The sequence below is a fragment of the Phallusia mammillata genome, chromosome 2 (genome assembly GCF_965637545.1).
Source record: "Phallusia mammillata chromosome 2, kaPhaMamm4.hap1.1, whole genome shotgun sequence".
Classification (NCBI taxonomy): Eukaryota; Metazoa; Chordata; class Ascidiacea; order Phlebobranchia; family Ascidiidae; genus Phallusia; species Phallusia mammillata.
In genome coordinates, this window is record NC_137253.1 from 19776197 (window position 1) to 19801531 (window position 25335).

The 25335-nt window shown below is 39.9% G+C and overlaps 3 protein-coding genes across 3 annotated transcripts; 1 reads left to right on the top strand and 2 right to left on the bottom strand.

Moving 5' to 3' along the window:
- Positions 1 to 45: 45 nt before the first annotated feature.
- On the bottom strand, positions 46 to 4786 carry LOC145213525 (uncharacterized). Its single transcript, XM_080081837.1, has 14 exons — positions 4523 to 4786; positions 4226 to 4446; positions 3752 to 3882; positions 3547 to 3682; positions 3369 to 3488; positions 2964 to 3169; positions 2383 to 2607; positions 2225 to 2318; positions 1967 to 2135; positions 1777 to 1860; positions 1381 to 1472; positions 1167 to 1316; positions 711 to 883; positions 46 to 595 (listed from the first exon to the last, which is right to left on the bottom strand). Exons 1-14 carry the CDS (start codon positions 4572 to 4574, stop codon positions 283 to 285), a joined length of 2166 nt encoding a protein of 721 aa, XP_079937963.1. The 5' UTR covers positions 4575 to 4786; the 3' UTR covers positions 46 to 282.
- Positions 4787 to 5741: 955 nt separating this feature from the next.
- LOC145215403 (glycerophosphodiester phosphodiesterase domain-containing protein 5-like) lies at positions 5742 to 8293 on the top strand. The gene has a single exon (XM_080084101.1). It carries the CDS (start codon positions 6454 to 6456, stop codon positions 8074 to 8076), a length of 1623 nt encoding a protein of 540 aa, XP_079940227.1. The 5' UTR covers positions 5742 to 6453; the 3' UTR covers positions 8077 to 8293.
- A 27-nt stretch (positions 8294 to 8320) lies between these two features.
- Positions 8321 to 24194, bottom strand: LOC145215401 (uncharacterized). The gene is made up of 20 exons (XM_080084098.1): positions 22570 to 24194; positions 21925 to 22419; positions 20837 to 20930; positions 19727 to 20165; positions 18715 to 19394; positions 18301 to 18449; positions 17714 to 17871; positions 17377 to 17635; positions 16747 to 16845; positions 16542 to 16668; positions 11898 to 12001; positions 11498 to 11695; positions 10924 to 11301; positions 10609 to 10788; positions 10199 to 10393; positions 9922 to 10089; positions 9645 to 9776; positions 9225 to 9475; positions 9055 to 9146; positions 8321 to 8984 (listed from the first exon to the last, which is right to left on the bottom strand). The coding sequence occupies exons 1-20, from the start codon at positions 24082 to 24084 to the stop codon at positions 8794 to 8796; spliced, it is 5904 nt and encodes a 1967-aa protein (XP_079940224.1). The 5' UTR covers positions 24085 to 24194; the 3' UTR covers positions 8321 to 8793.
- Between the last annotated feature and the right edge of the window lie 1141 nt (positions 24195 to 25335).

Sequence of the window (25335 nt, forward strand, 5' to 3'; positions counted from 1 at the left end):
TGTTGTATTTTTGGCAAAAATTTTTTGCTATTCTACAATCTGTCATAAAACCATTTCCTTTTTTATTTAAATCAGACTTATAATAAGTTTTAAGATGTACAAATATTTTTTAATAGTGCAGCAAACATGTCTTGCGTAAAACAAAGAGTCGCGGTAAACAGAAATACAAGTCGATAATTGTTTTGTACATCTTTGCTGAAATATACAAACGTTATGTAAAGTAAATGAACACAAAAAGCGAGATTCAAACTTGTATCCGATTAAAAAAGTATTCATTGCTGTTTACGAAAGACATCCATAGATTTCCAGTCGAAGAGCAATACGACGTCTCCATCTTTGCGGGTGAATTCGAATGTAACGTGAAACAATGGTGGGGTTGATCACTCGTTTAACTACTGATCTGCCGTTTGAATTTCCGCGAATCTCCGTTCTACGACGCCCCCCACCCCACTCGGGGTTAGTGGGATCATGCCACCACCAGTCTCTGTTGTTGTCGCTAAAAGAAATCATGAAGGATCGAATGTACCCGAATCCTTGTGAGCCTCGCACACTGATTCCAGTCACGTTAAACGTCCTCCCGAGGTCCACTTTTAACCTAAACATTGGGCAAAAATCGTTATGTTGTGTTTCGTCATGCAAAATGTATGCTTGTTTTGTCACAACTATTCTGTGAAAGTGTTTTGAAACATGACACTTTTAACAACTGTCACCAGTGTTGGAGGTTGCTGGATTTTCTTCCTTTCTTTGGTCGCCAAGCTGATTTTCCATTCAGATGCGCCCAAGGCCCTGATACCCGAGTGTTACACAATTCAAGTGAAAGAGACGTAATTCGACATGTGGCTGTTGTGGTTGTTGTTGTGTTGATTGATCCACCCGTAGAACCCTGTTCAAAAAAGCGCAGTGAAAATTTAAAACGGCTACAAAGTTGATCAATTTTGACTAAATAAGTTCAATGATAAATTGCCAACCGATTAGTAATGCTAATAAATGGTTCAAACTTTGATTAAAACATGAAATGGTAACTTTACATTTTAAAAGCGTTTGTTTTTCTGAAAGATCTCTTTACTTTACATGAACAAGCATGTCTTAATAGACGAGATAACTTTGATCATAAACTGAAACAATGTTTAAACATCTTGTTTTTACATTGGCAATAAACGTTTTACCTGTAGTATTGGTTGATCGCACATTTCTACGGGACTTGTGGTTGAAACCTCGGGAAGAGCTGTTGTCGTTGCAACTTTTTCGTCGGTTCTTTCAATCTTACAATTTCCCTCACTTAAGTTTTCGACCACTCTCCAAACTGTATCTGTTATCTAGACAAGTGCCTTACACGTTGACTTGTGACTTGTGACTTGTTTGCGTTACTGCTATACGAACCTGAGAGAGGAATTCAATGTTTTCCTCGGTCACGTGACTCTTATCGTCGCACATAGCGTTGTGACATCGTCGCATGTAACCACGTAAGGCTCCTGATAACAGAGTTTGTTTACTGGGAATATAGTCCTTATTAATACTATATACGTAGTTGTTTCTGTTGGCCTGGTCGAAATTAAATAACTTTGCATTTAAAAAAAATCGATCAATTGATTTGTTATCTCACGTTATGGAGATGTTTTACTTGCTGATTGGTACAAAAGTCATTAAATATGTTAGAAATGTTTTTCTCTTTCGGCAACCAAATCTTGTTTTGACACCAAGCAAATGGTCGCGGTGTCAGAAAGCATGAAGCAATTATACGACAGCTCGAAAACTTGATGGTGTGACTTTACTTACCTGTATCTGTGAGTGAAATACATGGTAATGGGTTCCGTAGACGTCTAAACACCAAGCAGTCGTCATGTTGAGCGAGTTGCTCGCCTTTCATCAAACAAAAAGCTTGTTAAATGGCTTTTAAATCAAAAGCACAAACACGAGTTTGGCATGTAATGTTTACCGAGTAGCTTGTGTATTTAAAAGTGCTTACCTTGCGGAGTTAAGCGCTGACTGATAAATCCCGCCTCTGTGTTGCTGTTTTGTGTGTTGGTCCACATCTCCTCTAACTGATCCGCATAGAAAGACACGCGATTGAATGCGGTTTCCATGTCAACGTACGAAGCTAAGACCCAATCGCCGGCAAATTTTCTTCTTGATATCTTGCGGAATAATTGCAAAAACACAATCGTGCATTTCTTTTTTAAAAAAAAAAACTTTTTATGTATCCTGCTAAGCAGCAAATGTATACCTGATTTTCGTACTTTCGAAGAATCCGATTGATTTCAGCATTGGAATTTGTACTCAGTAGTTGATGAAAATTAGGCATAGATTGCGATGACGAGCTGCATTGTTTTAGTAGGATTGATGTGGTTTAACTTTTCTAGAGCAATACTAACGGGATTTTACCTTGAATCGAAATTCAGCAGAGAATCAAGATTCACAGCAAGCTGTAGGCGGGATCCAGTGCGACGAAGATGGGGAAGCAGCCATCCGCATAGAAAGTGAGCTGATCCAGCAAGTCCATCAAACTGTTCACCGATATAACAGTTTGTGTATCCACTTCCTGATAAACCGTCGGCAAAGTTCCCTTCCTCCTTGAAGTCGGTGGCAACCAATACAACACTGTAGTTCCTGTCAATGACAAATGTTTGTTAGTCATTGTGTTATCGAATAAGGTAAAGATAGAGGGACTTATAGCTTTTATTAGAAATGTACTAAATAAACATCAGTCTTTCATGTAAAACTGAAAAACAAACAAACAGACAAAATAGAGAGTGTACTTCGTTTGACACCGATGCTTACCAAATAGTAAATGCTACACAACCTCAAAGATTTTCAAATTTTCTACTTTTTAATTTAGAAAGAAAAACAAAACTCGTTAAAATGTTTCAATGGCGAGTTTAAGGTCCAAACGAAGAAGTAGTCTGATATAAGAAGTCTGATAAGGAGATAAAAAATTACATGAAACGCGCCGACAATCCTTGTACCTTGTGCAACTTTCATTTCGCGTAAGCAGCCTGGCAATCTCCAGTAAAGCTGACACTCCCGATCCATTATCGTTTACACCTGGAGTACCGTCTGTATCCGTATCATAGTGGGCAATCAATACAACTATTCTGTCTAGCATGTTACCGTAGTTGACTCCTCGAATCATAGCAATGACGTTGTAACCTCGGACCACGGTTTTGATGTACTTAAATACATTAACTTTATTTATTTACTTTACAAATACATTAACTTTGTTAAGAACATTTAATAAATCCTGGTAAATTGATTCTGGGAATCATTCCCTGTTCTGTTGCCATTGTTGCAACGATTTCCACCTCCCATCTCTATTTCCCAAAACGTGGAACATTTACTAAAGGGAAAACAAATTTTCCGAATAAATTTACCGACTGAAAATTAATTGGGGCTCGATCTTCCTGATGAACTTGCCAAATCTTAAAAGTGTTCAACTCCGAAACAATCCCAAAGTCAAGAAGCATTTTAGCAATAAACTTTCTTGCCGCCACCTGCATATAGTTCGTACAATGACAATGTGTTGAAAGTTTGGAAACTCTATTTTCTTACCTTATTTGATGGATCGGCGGCATGGTGGCGTGGATTTGCCAACACTCCTGTAATCCACTTTCGCAAATTTCGACTGCTTGCGCTGTTCGAAGTCTCGTGTCTTTCGGGCACGTGATTGGGAAGTATGTCGTTGCATCTGAAAGAACACAACACATTAACACATTCAAAGATGGAAAATATTATAATAATATGATAGGGGACTTACTTGTCTCCGTTACAGCAGTATTTGCATAGATGTGTGTTCTGGTCGGTATGGTAGCATGTGGCGTTACAATCCGGTTCACATCGGCGAGTGAACTCAACCAAGCCGATTGTAGTGTGGTTAAGAACTGTGGTCTATAATACGTACACATGGCAGTGAATTGCATTAATATGAATGTGATGTGCACGAGTCAAATTACGCTCGACCACTTTTATTGTTTATGACTACCACAACCTAATTGACAAGTGGTTTACTTAAAACCATTTTTTTTAAATATCTAGTTAGCCTACATATATGCTGAATTACTTTAGCAGAACGTTAACTTATGTTTAGCGTGATAAGGAACAGCTAACAGATAAATTAAACCTTGTTACTAATAACGTTGTCAGCAACACAGGAATTTGATGCATTGTGTGGAATGTGGATATTGTTTTACAAGGCAAGAAAATACAATAACAAAAACAGTGGGCTATTTACCGAACACGGTCCGAAACACGGCGTTAGAGACACGAATCTTGTGTGTGTTTCGTCCACTACTTCCCAACACGAAGAAGTGACAGCACTTATGGTCGTTCCATGGCACGAATAACAGCTTTTGAAGATTTGCTCCAACTGTGATCCAGTCAAAGTTACCGAGTTATCGTCTTTCTTTCCGGGTAAACCAAACAAGTCATCAAAAAAGACACCCGAGGAAGATTCTAAATAATACGCACAATATATGTTACAAAATTTTGTTGAAATTTGCCAACAACAATAATGAATAAACACACTTACCTAAACCCCAAAGCAAAGTCCACACAATCAAAGTGCTACTGTAAGCAAACATACTTTTCAGCAGAGTAGACGCGGTAGTCTTAACTTAACGCGTCTGCGAATTGACAGAAAGTACGTTTGTAGTGTATGCGACTGGTTTTCTTGGATTTCTTCCGTACTTTTGGGCTACCGCTCTTTAGCGACGTAAAGTGTTTTTATCTCCCCCACAAATACGATGCTGTCACTATGTTTAGAAATCATAAAATGAAACGGGGTCCACTAAAATACGCGATCTGTTAAAAAAAATGATAAAAATGTTGACAGGTATGGCTTTAAGATGCGTGAGGGTTTGTGATAAAAATAACGCTTTAATTACATCTTAGATCTCCCTTTGGGGCTTGATTTTTTTTATCGGCAATGTTTTAAAAACGTGTTTTGAGAGTGTAGCTTTTCTTGATTATACCTTTTCTTGGGGATTTGCCAGTGTCAAAGGCAACTTCCAGGCATTTACAACATTCTTAACCAGGAGCTATCATATGTCCTTCTTACTACTAAAAATGAAGCTTCCTTTTATTCCTAAAATAAATACCAAACATTAACACAAATGAATCAAGTTTGTTTGACAATTTTTGCATTTTTTTTTTGCGTTTGCATTTTCGTGTGCAAAAGCATTTCATAGAACGACGGGAAATGAATTTTAACTCGTTACAATAAGTTTTCAAAGGTATAACATTTCCGTTCGTTCAATGGCTACCAGATTGGAAAGTTTTTGTTTTGCGTGGTCATATTTTTTCGTCAAAACAATTGCGCGGACAATTTTCTGCGCAGATATGCGCGGATTGATTAATTTTTGATTGTCAGGTGGATTTGGCCATTGACGCAACTGGTATGTAACGCCTGCAAAACTATCTAACAAAAAGAACAACAAGAATCAACACAACGAATCCACAGTTTTGCTCTATTAAGCACGCAGATGCTCTGCCAAACTCTACAAATTTTCATAACGACTCAAACATTTTAATTTGTGAATTCCGAACTGCTCTTAATTCTCGGTAATTGTCTGTCAAACAGAAAACATTTTTTTATGAAACTTTCCTACCCGGCAGTCACTTTAATGTCATAACCTAACCAACGTCCTAAAATACTGATAAAATGTACTTTTTGACAACTACGCTAGCGAATTAGAAATGTTATTTTCAGCGTGACGATTGGAAGTTCCGATGCGCTTGACCGACCTACGTGGATTATTTCGAAATTAGGCTTGTGACGACATAGAACTTCATTGTGCAACATAAAAATAACATTTTAAATTTACCGAAAATTTATTGGAGTTACCTATTCAAGCTGTTCTAAGTTACACGGACAACATTTTACTGCGCAGATATCATGTCAAAAGCCTAATATTATAGGGATTTCCTCCGCTGCAGGCCATTCTTTCCAATCTGGAATAGCTACAGTGCAAAATTACCTATTCATATAAAAATGTCTTCCTGTTTGTACATGATGTCCTAGGGCAGTGGTTCTTAACCGGTGGGAAATTTAACGCATTTAGAGGGAAATCATGTAAGTCAGGAGTAACCAAACTCGGTCCTCTGGGTCGAATCCGGCTTTGAATTAACTGTTGAAAGTAAATTTACTGCATTTTTTTTCGCAACAACATGTTAGATTAATTTCACCTAGTTTTACCAGACGGATAAAAATCCAAAGGCCGTTTGTTACATCACAGACATGTCTGAAAGTATTAATGCCTTTGTTATTGTTCGCTAATAAATGCCTGTCTATGTTGATTGTGATGCAATATTTGAGTTTTGCAAGCAGAGAAGAAGGTTAAGAAACACTGTCCTAGGGGTTGTTAATATGATTTACGTCTTTTATGTTAATGTTGTCCATTTCATTAACTTTTAAGAATTTCATTGTAATTCTTTATATTTGTGCACAGACAATAAGGAACAATGAACTCTAAACGTTTGAGTTATTGGACAGGGTTTTATCCTTGTACAATCAAAAATATTGATGAAAGAAGGAGTACTGTTATAGACAAAATATTGTTTGGAATGTATGGCTTAATTGTTCTTGCTGGTGTGGCATGGTTGTATTGTTGGAGCATAATAAGTAATGATTATGATTCAGCAAACATTTTCTTCTTTGAGGAATTAAAGTCTTGGTTTCATTGGTACCTTTTTCTTCTTTGTTTTACTATTCTGCTACTGACATATGCTCTTACAGTTTTTGCATCAGGTTTGACTCGGCTGCTGTTAAACCAGTATTTGCATCTACATGTTTTTCACATTATTATGATCTTTATTGTTTTAGTTGTTGTTATCGCTGCATTGGTTTTGATTGAAATGTTCTGGTCATATGAGTGGGGATTAATACAAGTTTCATTTCAAATAACTGGGCCATTTTTGCAACTCTGTGCTTTGTTTGTTTGGGTGGCATTTTCATGGTATATAGCAGTAGTTCTTAAACATGTGCAAAAAAATGCTGTGAAACTTACAATAATTACTTTTTATTCTTTTGTGCTTGTATTTATTTGTGTTATTCCACTGTGGTTCTATTCACCATGTATAGGAAGTAATGTATCAATGCATCCCAAACCACTTTTGTTTGCCCATCGCGGTGTTGCACCACTTCGCCCAGAAAATACATTGCTTGCCTTTGAAAAGGCTGCTGAATATAATGTCACTGGTTTTGAGTCTGACGTGCATTTGTCATTGGATGGTATTCCTTTTCTCATGCATGATCCCAGCTTGTTAAGAACCACAGATGTTAGGGATGTGTTTCCTGACAGGATGAATGATCACCCATCAAGTTTTTCATGGAGTGAGTTGCAGTCACTAAATGCAGGAAAATGGTTTCTGAAAAACAATCCATTTTTGAACAACCATCATCTGACAGAAACAGAAAGACAAATCATCAAGCAGCAAAAAATTCCGTCTTTGTCACAGTTTGCAGAACTGGCGAGGAAGTACAATACCAACATTATATTTGATTTGTTTCTACCACCAAGTGGACATCCGTTTCGTGAAAGTACTATTAATATTACTGTTAAAACCTTACTGAACACATCTATTAATCAGGATCAAGTATTCTGGTTTTATAGTGAAAACCAAGAAGTTGTTAACAAACTTGCACCTAATTTTAATGTGGTGTACCGCCAAGCTTTTCCGAATGCATCTCGATACGGAATTGACTACTTCAATCTATTGAGTAGTGATGTTCATCAGGAAACTTTGAGTTATGGAACTCGAATCATTGCATACACCGTAAATGGAGCATGGGCATTTAGCAGGGCATGGTGTCAGGGTGTTTGGGCTGTAACAACTGATTACAGCCATGTTTATTCAAACACACACAAAACTTTATGGCATATGACCAAAGCACAGTTTCTTGGAATTTGGATTACAATGAATATCATTGGCATTTTTGTTACAATTGTCATTTTTTTGTACCATTACTCAAAAAATGACAATACAGTCATTTTAAATGGCAGTTCTAATATGCTTGAAAGTTTTCGAACAGGAAATTATAATGACGATTTTGAGAGCACGGTTATAATGGAAGATATAAGATGATTGTTTTGATATTTTTGTAGTTATGCCTCAATCACATTTTATCATTGTAGAATTTGCAAATTATGCACCACACTGTCGTTCTCCTGCAAAGTTTACTGTGTTTTGAAACCATATTTGTGTGAACAGTTGCTTAACTATGCCTTTATTATTGTAAAACCTTAATTTTTCTTTGTGATTCTATGCATAACATCTGTTGCAATAAATATGTTTCCACAAATATTGTTTTTCTGGTGTGAACAAAGTATAACCTTGGATCAGATTTATTAAAATAAGAAAGCGGCAACAGCAACATAGGGGCAAACACAAATCACTGCAGGTGAGCCAAACCGTCACCTTGCCCTTGCTGTCAAAAAAGAAATGGTAAAACGTACAGACAACAAACGCTCACGAGTTGGAACGCGATTACGTGAGGTAACACAGTGGAAAATAAAATAAGTAAGAAAGATACTAAATATATAACACCCACTGTGTATGACACGTGGTGGATACATTATTCATACTTACAGTAACTTTCGTTAAAAGTTACGCGAGCCGTTTTGTTGATATTTTAAGACCCATCTAGGATTGCGACAGTGTAATACGAGTAATCGTACACAATACAACAGCAGTCAACGCTATTGTGTTTAACAGTGGATTGGCAAGCAGGTACACCACCAAAGTGCAGCATTCTTGGTCCTGGATCAATTTGTGTCACTGGCGTGTGACGTCAGATACAGTTCAGAAAACAAAACTGCTTTCCCGCGTGGTGGTGCGCCGGAACGGCGTAAGTTTGCCAGCCATGTTGCTGAAAAATCCCGCCGACTTCTCGGATGGCACAGAAATGTTTTTTTGTTTTGAATTCATATCAACTCCTTGTGCCATTTTCACACGATAACGGTATGAAACTGGTTGACGAACCGATGATGATGCTAAATAAAGGTTTCATCGGGTTACAAACCAAAGTCTTTTATGCCTAAACAGTACAGAGAAAGTATTTACCTTTGGGTCGGCGAGAAAATGCGGACTTTTGGACAAGATCTTTCGCTAAATATTCTTCAGCTTTTGACATGCCGTTTCGTTTCAATGCAGAACTAAGTGACAACAAAAGTAAAGAATGAACATACTTAAGTAGAAATTCTACAAAAGAACCTTTTGACAGGCGCACTTACAGTTTTCGTTCCATTTTAAACGCTTTCGTCCATTTTTCAAAATCTTCTTCATTTTTGCAGTAAATTGTAGCAGTTTCTGACGTGACAGTGTCAACAATTTTCCAGCCTCTTTGAAACGGCCCAACCCCTGAAATTGAGTCGTTGGCGGAGATAGAACTGTTTCTTGGCGATTCCGTCTCCAGTGATGCAATTTCACATGTGTCGAGATCCAGTCGGGATTTATAGTAAAGAAGATCACGTCTTAAAATGTCCTTAAAACATAGCACATGTGTTAAAATTACAAGTTTAAAAGAACGTTGGGCAAGTAGCGGATTTGGTCGATGATAACTCACGATGAGCAAAGATAAATGATAATTTTGTTGTTTTCGAGTTATAATTTATGATTTGGGTTTAAATACAAAGTAGGCCCTAAACAGTTACCTTTTTGCAAAAAATCATTTGATGATCAAACAGAAAGGCCATCCTCCATTTAGGTTTCCCTTTGGTTTGTGAGAGTGTGTACATCTCACCAGATTGTACCAACTCACTGCTTCGTTCCAGAACGTCTTCTTCCTAAAATTACAATCATTTACATTTTTGTATGTATAGCCGGACACTTTGGTTACAAAATACAATGATAACAAAGGATTATATCATGCATGCTGATTAATGTTATCAGTAAGAATGAATAAGTTCTTCTTGCATATTACTTTCTTACCTGCCAATTAAGTATCGATGACTGCCAGAGTGAAATTTTCTTGATATTTTCCATATGACGCTTACGCTCATTAATCATCCGTGCAACTCCTTTCATGGCTTCGAGTGCTGATTGGACGGGTTCGTTGTCGGGATGCTCGGTTGACGTGTATTTGAGTAACTCAGCCAACTGCAAAGAGGTTTGTTTGAGTTAAAACAGCTAGAGTAAACAATACTTTTGACGTTACAAAAAAACATTGCAAAACATGATGTTTTTAAAAGCGGATTTGGGTACTAACCTGGAGGGGGTATTTGCATATTTTTTGAACAGGAGTCAACAAAAATCCGTCGAGAGAAATTTCAATCATGCGCTGAAATAGGCGACATGCTTCGAAAAAGTGCATGTACTTCTTTTGTGCAAGAAGTTGAGAGAGAAGAGCCAGAGCTTGGGGGTGGTTGTTGCAATATTCGGAGTAAATTGCAAATCCATCCCTCTGTAATTAAATACGTAAATCACGGTTATTAAATGTCACCATGTCCACTCTTCTCAAAAGATCTTATTTTCCTTTTGAAAACATATCTTATTTTCCCGTTTGAAACATAAAAGTTTGGCAACCCTTAAACACTGTTGTGCTTAGAAACGTAACAGGTCTGTGCAATGGTCCCAGTAAAATTGATTGCCTTGTCGACATTGAATGTTTTTGCTTACGTGCTCAATAAAAATGTTTCCAATTTCTGACGATGAAACGCATGATCTGTTGACAGCATTCTCCAACTTATTGCAGAAATCTCTTTGGAAATAATATATTTGTTCGATGTTGCCAAATAGGGTTGAAATCTGTTCGTCGCTGAACATGTCTGATCGGTTTTTGCATCGTGTCAAGTATCCCTAAAAGTTTGAATGTGGTTACGTTGCGAGTCCAAGTAACACTGGACTATGAAATTGTTTTTTTAATGCGTTACAGGCAGGTCGCTCATAACTTGGTAGTGCTTGATTTCGCCACAACATTTGTGCTCAGTTTACCTGGACGACGTCTTTCAGGTGACCAACAAACACCTTCTCGGAGTTCACAATTTCTTCGATGACGTTTGTGCGTATAGTTTCCCTACACAGAGATTGTTTTCGGGTATTGACTGTCAGGGGTGCAGCGGGCTCTTGAAACTTTGGAGGCGTTTTGGTCGAGCGGGATTTCGGCGTTTCGTGTGCTTCTCGCAGAGGACGTCCACATACCGAACAGTGAATTGAAGAGTTTGATCTTCGCTCTGTGCACTGACACAAATCGCTCGACGATCGACTGCGGGTGACCGAGTCAGGCGACACATCATTTGGGACATTTGGTGAAGGCGTTACGATGATTTCGATGCCTTCCACATCTTCGTGAAGATGTTGGTTCACCAAAATCTATTTCGCAAACAGTGACGTTAATAACTACTGAGTTTTATACAGAAAATATACATTTAAAACACAGATACATCGTTTAAAAACACAATTTGAAGCAAATCAACTCATACGTCTTTTTACAGCCATGTCGCAAACGCCACAGGTTTAATACAATTAGACAACGAACATGCAAATATGCTATACTTAGTCAACTCACTCTGACGAATGTTGCAGGAAACCAGCCCTCGTTGGATTCCAGTTCACCCCACCACCAATCAGAGTTCGTCATGTCTATGACGCGAATCACGTCACCTACTTTGAAACCCAACTCTTCGTTGTCCATGGTCACGTGATCCCACAGGGCCTCGACGTACAGAACGTCTTCATTTGTAATGTTGGAACCCTGCTCGTCGCGCTGTGAATTATGCAAGTTGATAAGGAAACAAACGATTTAAATTCGTTCAGACTAATTCTACTTAATCCTAACAAATCCGATTTTATTGATGTCGGTAATGAAAGAAATAGAAGAGTGTTCTGAAAGGGATTACGGTTTACAATGTATCTAATACAGTTGACAAGTAGGCATATATATAATACGAAACGAAACCCCGTCTAACCTGTGTGGAGTTTGCATGCAGGAAGACGTCTTCATCTTCTGCTGTTCTTGCATAAACTCCACCTTTTCTTGTCATTGTGCCATATCCGGACTCGTTTGAAATGCCTGAGAAACACAAAACATCCGCTCAGGAAACGCCAGTCAGATACCGTTAGGTCAATATAGGAAGGGTTTGATTGCCTTGCGAAACAATAGTGCACCACTGTAGAGGCCTATCTCACAACTATGACAACCTGAATTAACTTACAGCCACTAGAGATTGATTTTGTTTTCTGCTTAGGATGCGTATGGCTGCGCGTCAAAGGCTTATTAAGTGGCCTGAACGAATCTGTATCAAAAACATCGTCCTCTTCGTTGTCGCTAACCAGGCCTTCCGTGTAAACATTGGAAGATTTAATTCTATCACGAACAATATTCAGCGACAGATCGTGATTCGCTCTTGAGCATTGCGGTGTGTATCGGCTAGCAACGGCCTTGTTGTCCCGCTTAACCTCAAAACTGCGTCGTATTGTCATGTCTCGGGAAATAACGCCGTGGTAGCTGCCAATCGGCAAACCGGCGGAAGAAAGCAACTCCCGTCGCGGACTATAAACTTGGCTCATAAAACTGCCATCGTTGGAAGAAACAAATGATGTCGAGACCCCCGATTTGACGGCGCTTCCCGCTGAACTGCGCAAACGAAAACGACTGCGCTTGCCGAAAGCACGAAATATTGATTGCGAAGAAATTCTTTTGTTAAAAGACAATTCCTTTTTGTCTGGTCTGCTGGTTTCTTCAGGAACTTGCTCCAAGTTTGTCGCAAGCGACATTGTAATAAATTTCCTTTTATTTCAAAAGATTGTCAGTAACTTGTTTGAGATGTTGTCGTTCATTTCAGTCATTTAATAAGTTGGCAAAGAGCTTTGAGCCATAAACACAATCAACTGAAATCCAAAAGAAACTTAAACATTTCGCACTTCACATAACTGCAACATACCCTATACTTACAAACAGACTTGCAACTACTGCTCTATAGCGCACAATTGCTAACTAACAGATGAACACAACATATAAAATGCCTCCCCAACAGTGAGATGAGAGTAACTAATCTCAGGCACGAGCTCGTAAATTGATCACTTACACACAACGAACCTGTTTGAACCAACTTTAGCGACTCTAAATCGCGATGCAGATCGTATCGATTGGACAAATGCAAACGCCTTTTTCCTTGACAAGTGCGTCCAGTGCAAGCGCAGCGGCAAGCAATTATCGATTGCTGCGGGGTGCTTTTCAGCTTCCTCGTTTGTTTTATGGCATCGGTTCTACAGATGACCACCGCACAATCGCGCCGCCTTATCACCGATTACACGTGTTACTGCAGTGCAGTCTAGACCGAAGGGTCAAAGTGCAACACATGCACCGAAGGCAATTAATACCTGAAGATTTACATTTTAAAACACCTCCTAAAGTTTAACGAGTTCGCTAAAAACGACCACACATAGACAATTCCCCAACAAAGAATGTAACGATAACAATCAGCATGTTGGCTTCACTAAACCACGGGATTTGTACCAGTTGGTACAACGAAATGTGACAAAGTAAGCATATCTCAACTAGGCATAAAATTGGAAATAATTTAGACCAATTGACACCAACTGGTCGCGTTTTAACAGACCGATAATCATAATGTTTTTGTCCTGATAATACAAATAAGTTAAAAAACAAGCAAACTTATTTTACAGGCAAAATCTCCAACACGTTCTGTTTGTCAAACTATCAATTTGAACCATACGTTCAAGGGTGCGTCAATGAAAGTTTTTGGTATTTTTCAAGCGTAAACGGACGACAAGAGACAATACGCCTTTTTGGCCTCTATAATTGCGATGTGTTTGATACGTCGCTAACATGTTTTTCAAGTTTGCTTCAGGCGGCACTTTGCACCTGATAATGTGTGATTGAGTTAAGTGCCTTCCCGCGTTACAACAACATTTACTCGCTTCGTATACAAAACGAAGGCACAAAACTTATATTGTCTTTTTGCTATAGAGTTCCATAAAACCGCTTTTAATGTCCACTGCCGTCATAAACGTAAGAACAATCACGAGGTTTGCTTCTATTGCCCTAGACGTCTTATGGTGAGGGAATTACCATTTTCTAGAGACGATTAAAACGCTTTAATATAATTTCTGCAAATCACATGACGTTAAGTCTCAAAACAGACCTAGAGGTTTAAAACTTCTGAGAAATTGATCCATGGAATGTCGTGACAGTCTTGGCATGTTGTAAGTATGATCGAAAGGCCACGCATTGCGTCGAGGTATAATTTTGTGCCATTAAACTATTGCGACATACTTGGGAGTTAAAACCGATTAACACGCAACCAACAATGTTTTTATAGAAAGCATTTTGAACATAAAAAATAAATGACGACAAGTTTTGTGTGACAAACACTCGAACTAACTTGACAAACATAAAATTGTGCACGAACTGTTCATTTGATCAGACTTACTAACGAGAAAAAAGGACAAACAATCAAATAAACAATATCAACCAATCGCAGGGAAATGATAGTTGAAAATTTTGCAATTAAAAAAAAATTACTGCTTACGTTTGGTTGCCCGTTTTGCACTTTTCGACCTTTTGAGTCTGCGGAAACTTGATCTCATTCGTGTCATCACCGGACTGCGTGGCGACACCTCAATCTCACTGGAAGTCTTCTTTATGTACTCAAACGCATTTTCTCCTTGAACCCCAACACTGTTGGGAGAGTTTGGTGCGCTCCTTGCCGCGCGCTTCAACGAATGTTTTCGTATCAATTTGTTCGCGTATCCATTGCCAACAGAAAGCAGAAACCGTTGCATCTTGTTTTCAACACCTGTCTCGTTTACCTTTACAAACCACCTATTCAACGTTTATGTATCACGACTGCAAAAAAAAACTGATACTGTGACTGATGCCAACGCTTAGGATTGACGCATAAAGAAAGGTGATGCTGTTATGAACAGCGCTCTCGCTGCGACAACAAAGTATGAATCATCAGTTTGAGCCGCGCAGAGATTTTCAAGCACCGCTTGGGAAGAAGATTGCCACCTCTTGCTGCCACGCGATCAACTAATATCTTGTTGGGAATCGCGCCGAATTTTGACCCATCGTGATTTTGCTCTTCGCGTGAAATCGACAAAATGCGTCAGTGGCAGTGTGCGGCGTGACATAAGACACAAGCCTGCCAGTTCTCCTGCATTGGCAGCGCCGATATCAGCGCACAGACGCATTGACTGTCGTTTCACGTTTTTCGCAATACAAACATTTTGAAAAAAGATATATTTAGGACTCGCCTTAAACATTACTCAATATTATAAAGAATTTTGCGAGGTTGGGACTTTTCTGCGTAGAAAGCGCGTAACTGCGTCATACCAAGACAAATGTCATATTTTAATTAATATGTTTTACGTATCTATTTTTGCAATTACGTTATGCGTGAAAAATACCATCGCTTGTGTTGGAAGTATCCCACATTTTTACATTAAAACGAAATATTAAAACCAAACTTGCACTAACCACAACAATGCTGCTGAAAGACAACCGACTGCTACCACATGCTCACCTGACAAAAAGTAATGCACAACATTGAAAAGCAGACCACATCGATTCCGCATAAACGACATAAATAATGCAATAGTGCATTTGACGCCGTGGCAACGCAAAACTGCCACGCTGTTTTCATAAACCCAAAATTACATGCGTGGTGGTAATATTTTCGCATTAATATGTTATCATATGTTATAAATATTCACAGACTCGTATAAGGTTGTGATCAATAAATGCCTTAAAAACACTATAAATTGGTATGTTACATCATGCAATAGGAATATGCAGTGACGATTTTGTTTGTATATATATCGCAGGAAGTTAGTAATCTATGTTGTAACGTGTTTAAGGACTAAAATAGACGACTCTATTTAACAACGGTATCACGGGAGCTTCTAGGAAAAATCCATTTTTTCAGGAAAAAAGTTTGATGAACCTTTCATAATTTTGTTGCCCGGGAAAATCGTTACAAAAAAGTGCGATGGAAACGCATTGTTTTTTGGAATTAAATCTCGATGCATAGAAATGAATAAAAGGCACAAACAAACAGCGATTCCCGTGCCTCGGTAGCTGACGCACCCATATACGTCATCCAAACATCCTCGGTACATTACTCAGCTGCTACACACACAACACGACGTAAGAAAATCCAATCTGCTTCATGTTATAAATAGTACTTCAAACATCTCGGAACTAAGTCATTGCATAACCAAACACTCTCCTGCTTACTGTTTACTGCAACTTTTACGGCTTTATGCAAACTGAAATACCCTATTGTGCTTTCGTGCCTTTGTCGACTGTATTCACCTTTTAATATAACCTCGTGGAATGAATGACGACCAAAAGCATCGGGTGGAAAGCAGTGACTGCATAGCTCTCATTTGAATTTGAACAATGCGTTGCATTGCGTCACAATGGTGTTTAAATTGGTTCGCAGAGATATAAACAGCGATCAAATGCAAAGGTGCGAACACCATGTACCCTTTTAATCATGATGCAGCACTTGTACATTCAATCAGCTTTATTCATATCGTTAGATACGAGGCAATTGTAAAGTACATTTTAAGTTTACTCTTACCGGACATGGTGCTTTCACGAACTTTAAAGTAAGTGTGAAGGCCGTGACCGAATGGCGTGAGGTGGCCGGTGTTCCGAGAATTTGAATAACCGGAAGTTCGGCATGGGCAAGTTATTTCGGCATAATACTGAAACAAATACAAAGCAAGTCCTTAGTTTACCCTCTTGTAAGTTTATTAGGACATGTTAGTTTGAAAAATTCTTACCTTGGCGGGATAAAATCTCATGAGGCTTGGCGGCAAAGTGTTTAGTCCCCCGATCACGGAGAAAGATCGTTGTGGTTGTGCTACCTTCGGCAACATTTCCTGTAAAACAAAAAGTTCCAATTTATAGTTACAACCCAAAATATCCAGTTCTTTAACAAGACGGCATTAATTTATCTGTCATTTTCACTATCACATGTAAGTCAAACGAAAAAAACAAGTTAAGAAAAAACACTGTTGCTGAACACGATTTTCAACATGAGTGACAGAGTTTTAAGTCGGGTCGGGCTTTTCAGTCGGTTACGAAACAAAAAAGACTTGATTCAGGCATGACTTTACTTCTATGTCCGCTGATTAAAAAAATAAAATTCCCAGCTAAAGCTAGTTGCTCTACATGACCTAAAGCGCAACAACTTTAAAACGTCGTGTTTAAACCATTGTCTATTATTGTCAATTGCGTACGTCTTTATTAGTATGTTCTGTACAGCCGTACTTTCTAAAGGCTTTCATGTAGACATGTCAAGTAAACTTTCGGGCCCAAACGGGCTTTAAAAAAAAACGAGTGCGGGCCCGAATTTGAGGCCCGCTTGCAACTCTGATGTGTGGATAATATTTGGAAACAGTGGCACTTACGTCATCGTTTAACGAAAGGTTTTCTTCGCTGAAGCTTGAACCCAAAATATTTAGCGGTGCTTCATATTGTTTGCCGACCGTCCCCTGAGTTCGCTGCGTGTTACAACCTTTACAAACGACAGAATAACTGCCGCCCGATGGCGCTCCTGTGCGGTAGCTCTTCAGATGTAAACTTTGCGGACGGTTGACAACATCTGTTGATTGAGGGGATTTGGGTGAAGCCAGTTCGTTGTGCTCAGGTATGGCATGAACTTCCCATCTATAAATGAAAGATAGTGCAATGATTTCAAATGTATTCCACGCGTTCGATACAAAAACAAAACGCTGGTAATATTACCTCAAGTTTTGAACCTCAGATAGGGGACGAATGCGTCGCCTGTTGTTTTGATTTCCGTTTGATGAACCATTGTTAGCAACACTCCACTTTGCCATGGCCACTTTTGCTTTTTCAATATCCAGCTCCGCTAATGAGTGGCGTTTCCATCCGTTTACGATCTGCGAGGTGCAAAGATCGGTGTTAAGCCAATAACGTATAGCACAATGCAAATAACAAGTGTTCCACTCTAAACTGGCAAAGAGCTGGGTGATAAAATCAATGATGTAGGTTTGAATCAATCTATCCAGCCAACACCGTCGTGAGTAGATGTATGCGGTTCAAGTATACTCAAGTGCGCGGTGTGCCGTATCAGGAAAAAAAATCCTCACTACACAAGTTTAAATGCCGCTATTTTCACATCAAACTTAGTAAATTCCCTTTGCCTGTTGTTTGTTCGCTGCTCCAAAAATGTAATGGAAATCACGAGCAACGTGCTTTATCGCTGTTTTAGTAGTTTAGTAGGTTTTGCTCTTTCCCTAAATGTGCTTTTTCTTCATTACCAAGCGTTGTTTTAACATGTAATGTTTAATATTTTGAATTATAAAAACCTTGGCAGTGGCAGTAGGACTGACTGTCTTCGCGTCGTCAGGGTTCATCGACCTTAAAAACTGAAGGGACATTCTTCGTCTGATGGAAGCATTCTTGGCCGAAGCTTTGGGCAACATCTCGCCAAACTCGCGTAAAGGTTCGCCAGTAACTGGAAAACATTTGTGTCAGGTGGTGTGAGCAGAGACGACAACATGTGAACAAATGGCTTGGCATATCATGTTACGGTTGAGCAATCATGCGGAAAATATAACTACGGTCGTAAAATGTCACCACTATTATTTGCGCAAACAAGCGCAAGAGGCAAACAAATGTTGACATTTATAGCTAGACCACCTGAGACAGACGATATATTTATCACAATCTATACACGATAAAGTTGTACACTCTGATTATGTGACCAATTATCTTCATACCTGTCGTGCTATTTTCTGGGCAGCTTGGTTGTACGTTGTTTGCTAAATTCTGTTGCGAAAGTTGAAAGTTGAATCGGTTAAGGGAGGTACAGCTGCTACCAGAACTCATTTTCCTTGGTTTTGGTGTGGTTGGTTTTATAGGCTGACTGCGCAAAGTAGAAAAATCACGCAGGGACTGAAAACGTCGTTCAAGTTGTCTTGGGTTACTGTCACCGTCGTTTTGTCCTTGGGTTGACGATGGCCCAAAGTTCGTGCTTTCAAATGACGGTGAAACCGATCTACGGTTAGTTTCGTAAATTTTCAAAGTTAAACGGTCCCGACACAAAGATTGGGTTCGCCGTAATCGCAAACTCATCTTGGATGGTTGAACTTGGGGATCTAGCGAAGGTTCGGGACTGGGTGTATCAGTCGCAGTTGGAACATCAACAGTACTTTCTAAGTTTTGGATTTGTTTTAATTCATCTCCGAATACTGATGCAAAGCTGGAGGACAGGCTAAAGCGAGGAATCGAGCCGTAACCGCCCGTGGTGAGCAACGTGGAATGGGGAGTACTGATTCCAGTCAAACTGCTACTTATACTTTTACTACCCAATGTGGTCTCTGGACCCGGAAGAGAAGCAATGAACGTCAGACGATCCGTTAAGCTTCCACTGCGCAAGTAGTCCAAGTTCAACGAGCATCTAAAGTGATAGTTCACATTATTTATTTAGGCCATTTTTTAGCAGACACAAAAGCAGACGTATGTGCCAAATTCTTCTATTTAAAACACCGGCTTCCAAACTGTAGTACGTACCAATAGTGGTACGAGAGCCTTCTTTCATAATCACATTATGTTTATTCCCATTTCACATTTAAATGATGGAATAATAAACACTAACCTGGCGTAAACACAAATTAATGCTGTTATTGTTGGAAAACAATTAACAAAGCGCTACTTTTTCGAAACGAGTGCTACATTTAGGTAATTTTACGAATTTCGAAATTTGTACACTTAAACTTTAGCGTAGTTTACCTGTGTGTGTCTTTGTCTTGTATGGGGGAATCATCTCGCATTTTCTGACAAACAGCCACGCTGTGGTTTCTCAGCTTTGCTTGCAAGTTGTTGGTTTCTATTTGTTCCAAACTATCTTTTTGCTGGCCCGTTGGTGTTAAATCGGAAGGAGGTTGCCTAATATGGGCATCCGATTTCGCGCAAACCATGTTGCTTTCGAGCCAAAGTTGGTCGCCTGTAGATGCGGCAAACGATGATGGGCGTTTCGTTCTGGTAAATCCGTTGGATTGTAAACAGTCAGGTGTGGACGAAAGCTCCATGCTGAGGCGGTTTTTATTCCGTCTCCTCGGCCTCACGTTTGTCTGATGACTGGTAAAAGCTTCAGATTGGCGGGTTTTGTTTCTCATTATCACTCCCTCGCATCGATCAGTCGAAGAGGAATCCGGGTTGTTTGCGGAGGCTTAAAGAAATCGTGTTCATTTAATGTACTAAAAACACTCGTATATATTTCAATTATTCAAGATCTTGGATTTCAGAACGTTAGTCCCTCTCCCCACGTTACCAGTCAGCTAAAATATGCATGGAATGATTGCTTATTTGTTTGCAAAACGCTTGCGCACTTTGTGGCCAGCACAGGAATGAAGGTGCACTTTTAACAGTTTGAGTAATGTGCTTTTAAGACGGCTAACCGCAACCGAAAATACTCGACTGGGACCTGTTCTACGTAGGTGGCGGTTTAATGACGGTGCGGACTACAGCTGCTCTTGACTATAACAACAAAACACCAGGCGACAGACGCTTCAACCCGCAAAATTGCCACGCAGAATTTTAAAAAGGGTGCTGTCCTGGAGGTGTATATCGTTGGGCAAAAGATACCTAAATGCCCAATATTCGAATGTTTGACAATTTGAAAGTCACGATAGGTCAATTGAGCGGAACTAGTAAACACGACACGATATCATTTTAAGAAATGGGTTTGGTTTCCGTTACGATATTTTGCTGCAGTTTTAATCCCACGATTTGTCTGCGCAAAACTTTCAGTTTGTTTTTATGGTTATGACAAGTGGACTTTTGTCAACTAAATTCTTAATGTTATAATGTTAAGATTTACTGAAAGTATTTTGGTCCCACCTTCCTTGTCAGTTGAGGATGATTTCCGTCTCACCCGAGTCACGCGGCTTGCGTAATCTGCATGGATGTTCCGACGAGCTGGCGTCGTGTTGACCTGATGGAGCAGGGTAAATCAACATTTATTGATGAATTGATATCGTGTACAAAAACATACAGGGTCTCTAGAGAGGCATGGTAACCATAAACCTATTCGAGGTCATCCTAATATTCGGGAAGCACGAAAGTACCATTTTATATATAGCTGTGTTTTGCCGCTGTGACAGCACGGGTAGAACGATACCAGAGCAATGTATCCAAGCTTTCAGTCTTTGTTTCGCCACAGTTTAAAACTGAGCGCAGTGCCTGGATGATACAATGCGTTGAGTTTGTTGCGGGACAGCGAAGTCACGCGGGTCGGCACAAAAAGGCGATGAAGTTACCTTATCGTGTTCCGGCCAGGTCAACGCGACCCCCGGACAAAAGCAAACAAGTGTCGGAGGTTATAAACATCAAGTCGTATAACGTCGGATTCTGACCTGAGAACAAGCGCCCACTCTCGTTCGCATTACGCGGCGGACACGATTGAATTGAAACTACCTTTACGACACCTTTGCCAGACGTAAACAATCGACAATCAAACATAGCTGAAGGTGATTTGACAGCTAACAGCTGTAAAGAGCTTATAAAAATGGGAAATACACGTCCTAGGTTTTTAACTGCCCAAACTTGTGTCGGCTTTCAACTTACAAACATAGTGTGGGTGGCAAATTATCCATACCAGGCGCCTAAACATTTGGCACACACCCTCGGGCAAGGTTCACTTGCGTGATCAATTTTTATAATGACCCGAGATAAAATTCCATCCAAATCGCCGTGAATCAAAATTAGGGACAACAATCTTCCACTAAAACGGTAATTGAAGGAAGTTTACCACAAGGTGACGTTTTGACAAGGATTCGAGTGAGACAAATCCACACAATTTGAAGTTTCGGAAAAATAGATTTGGTAACACGTTTGCATAGGAGACGACCCCAAAGTTTGTTAATATTTAACAAACGCTTCAACAGAAACCCCAACAAAATGCACATGCATGACCCAGATGTACTCGCCTTAATTTTTCGGAACCCCACAGTTGCGACATTAGAATCTCGGTGTGTTGGTTCACTATTTTCGGCATAACTTATTTGAGTTTTGTTTCCGTCGTTATTTGTAGTTTCAAATTCAGTTTCGTTCTCCAATCCGCGTGCTTTTAATGGTTGTCTTTGCGTTGCCGCAGTGCTGTTTTGGCGTTTTCGATTTTTCCGCATGAACGGAAACAGGGCTTTAGGCAGCTTTGGTGTCTTTCTACTCGCTGTAATGTTTGTCGGAGTTTCCTCGGTAGCGTTTGTAGTCCGCTGTTTGTTCCCCGCCACAGGAGTTGTGTTTTTTCTGTGGTGTTTTGTTCCCGGATTTCCAATCACCGGACTTGTCTTATCGTCTCGTAACTCGGAAATCGCATCAGAAACACTTTTGGCTTTACGTAATCCGTTTAGCGAATCGCCATTTATATTCCTTTTCGTCATCTTTTTATGCTTTGGTGAGTTTTCAGCACTGACAACATCGTTCTGTTACACAAATTAAACCAATATTGACTATTTTATAACCACATAGTTACTATTTAACTGGCAGCGCAACAGCACAGGTGCGACAATAAAGTTCACAGAAATCTTTAAGCCTCAAAGCAAAAATTCAAAACATCTAAAGTACCAATTTACCTGTGACGAGCGGATATGTCCTGTAATTAGCTTCGCAATGCGAGACTTGTTGTTGCTCATTGCTGCGTTTTGTTGCAGCTGGGCTGGGTATGTTTCGTTTGTGGAAGTTTGCGGGAGAATTAGCAAGCCTTGGCCGTTAAAATTTGACAGCGAACGACACAGTCTTTTTCGGTTTACCGCTTTTGCATTTGCCTCGACGTTTTGTTCTTCTGTTGGTTTGGTTGCCGCAAGTTCAATTTCATCCGCGAGGACATTCCGCACAGGTGACGATTCTTTGCACAGAGCTTGTTCGCGGCAGACTATTCCAGGTTTTAAAATGTTTCCGTTGAATCCGAGCTGGATTGACGACCGACAACTGGATGCATTGCAAGAGTGTATTTTCTCACTTCCAACTGTGTCACCATCCACGCAGCAATACTGATGGCACTCAACTAATTTGGTTAACGCGCCCTGTCTCCTCAGCTCTCGACTTGAATGACTGTCATTTACACGAGGCGACACGCGTTCCGACTCTGAATGAGATTCTCGGCTTGAAATTCGCCTTGTTACGTCATTTGCTGAGGAATGACACCCACCATCGGCCTTGCGAGAGGTAGCAGCTTCGTAGCTTCTTGTTTTGCTGTTTTTCTTCAACTCTTCGTCATTTTTTTCAAATGAGTCGTGAGCAAGTTTTACAATGCTTCGCTGCTCTACCAAATCTAATCGAGTATTTGTGGTCGCTAAAGCTGTTGGTTCCACGCATGTGAGTGCACAAGTGTTCAGTGACGGCTCGGCAGAACTTTTTTCATAACCGCCTGTCTCAAAGTGCTTCTCGTACGGTTGAAAGAAAAATGAGCGCTGTGCCTTCGTCACGCCGATAGAGCCGTCGTCCTTCCATATTGGGTTGTGCTTAGTGTCAAAAGTCACAGGCCCGCTCTGCGTCGGGTTTCTAGCACTGTGCAATTGCGCATCATCAACGTCGCCCAAGCGAGACTGGGTGCGAGTCGCGCGACTGCTCGATTTCCGTTCATACTTCACTGTGACCTCGCTGTCCATAAACTCGTAGTCAAGTGCAGCGCGTGAAAGTATTTCGCTGGCTGGCCTTGTCCGAAAATTCATTGAAATTGGATATTTTACAGGGCGTTGGATATCGCGTGCAAAAGCTGCTTGTAGCTGCGTTTGGTTACCAATTTCATCCACTTGAGTTTTGTTGCAAGCATATACACTCGACTCAGCTGCGCGGTTCGCGTGAGTACATTGGTCACTTTGATGTGCTCCCAGTCCCGTGGATAAAAACCCTACGTTACTCCGCACAAGTCCACTGGTGGTTTCCTGGTGTGTCGTACCATTGCAGAGTAAATTGTTGTGAAACGAATCACTTGGATCAGTCAACTTGCCGGTGCTGGACTCGGAAGGACCACGCTCCTTTGGAGAGCCCTTAAGGCCTTCTTGACTGTCACCAATTGAGTGATTGTCTTCCGTGTGATGTTTCCACGGGTTTGCTCGATTTTGATGCTGATCCAAGCAGGCACTCATCACGACGCAAACACATTTCTCGCACAGATGTGAAATTACCAACTAGTCTTTTCCATTACATTTACCTTACACACAAATACTGTGGTAGAATATGTCGTTATGATAGCATCACCACCACGTCGGTAAGTTCATTTATGTTTTCACGGGTCACATAAAACAAAGACAACGGTGCGTGGGAGCGAACGATTTTACAGTCGCGCATCAAGATATCGGATGGCAAGCTACTGACTTCTATGGGGACACGTGACGTTAATCAACCAATCAACTACTGTTGAGATTACGCGGTAATCCATGCCTTCAATTAAACTGTCAGAACAGTAAAATGGCTTTGGATTAGCATTCACTACTTTTCATAGACTGACTAAGTTTGTCAAAAATATAGAAAAACATTTGTTTAAAACTTCCAATAAATTTATCTAAATGTGATTCAGACTCGACAGACACCACTTATATAGCTTGTTAAACTGTTATTGAATTCAATAAACCTACAGTAAACTGACATGTACGTATTGGGGTCTTATTATCCCCCCAAGATACATATGAAAGTCACATGACGAATTAATGATCGTACATCCGCTGTTACGACCAGTATCTCAGCGGTTTATCGCGATTGTGTTGTTTTAAAATCGAAAGCATCAAACCCAGGGTGAAATTTGCTCATTTGTAAACATTTTAAATGTTTTCTCTTCGGTTGCGCATTTATTTACAAACCTTCATATTATGGCAAATTTATAGAATGGCGTTGTTGCTTCAATAATATTGTCGGACCAGTTGCTTAACAGCATAAACACTACCGCGTTCAACAGCTCGGGTGACTCAACGTTTTTTACTATAAACATTACTCACTGTGTCATAGTTCACCCTCTGTACATGATTGCAACTAGCACTTGATATTGTTCAGCACAGAATCGCCCAACGTCAAGATGAAGTGGGTTTAAGTGTAAAATCTGATTGAATGACGCGCGATGTCAGTTGCCTAGCAACATAGAGCTGCCTCTCCTTTATTTGTAAACCGCAACACAACGCTTACCGGGCGTATACATGCTCGCAAATCACGAAAAAGTCACATTCTAGCATGATAAGTTACTTTCTGTTGAACTCGCCTACACACCCGTATTAACTGTTTTGATATGTTCTTCCCAAAACTTTAATCAAGGCCAAATATGTAAACAACAATTTTAAAAACGCTATGCCTTTCGTAAGCTACAGTTTCAAGTCAAATAACGCCAAATCAACTAGTTTTAAGGTAGA

Excerpts from the sequence above, each read along its gene's own strand:
- LOC145213525 (XM_080081837.1), bottom strand. The coding sequence starts at position 4,574 with ATGTTTGCTTACAGTAGCACTTTGATTGTGTGGACTTTGCTTTGGGGT. Across the intron at positions 2,608-2,963 it reads CGAAATGAAAGTTGCACAAG|GAACTACAGTGTTGTATTGG; the intron begins GTACAAGGATTG and ends TGTCATTGACAG. Across the intron at positions 1,861-1,966 it reads TCAGCGCTTAACTCCGCAAG|GCGAGCAACTCGCTCAACAT; the intron begins GTAAGCACTTTT and ends GTTTGATGAAAG.
- LOC145215403 (XM_080084101.1), top strand. The coding sequence starts at position 6,454 with ATGAACTCTAAACGTTTGAGTTATTGGACAGGGTTTTATCCTTGTACA.
- LOC145215401 (XM_080084098.1), bottom strand. The coding sequence starts at position 24,084 with ATGAGTGCCTGCTTGGATCAGCATCAAAATCGAGCAAACCCGTGGAAA. Across the intron at positions 11,302-11,497 it reads TTCCTGCAACATTCGTCAGA|ATTTTGGTGAACCAACATCT; the intron begins GTGAGTTGACTA and ends TTTGCGAAATAG. Across the intron at positions 8,985-9,054 it reads ATTTTCTCGCCGACCCAAAG|CATCATCATCGGTTCGTCAA; the intron begins GTAAATACTTTC and ends ACCTTTATTTAG.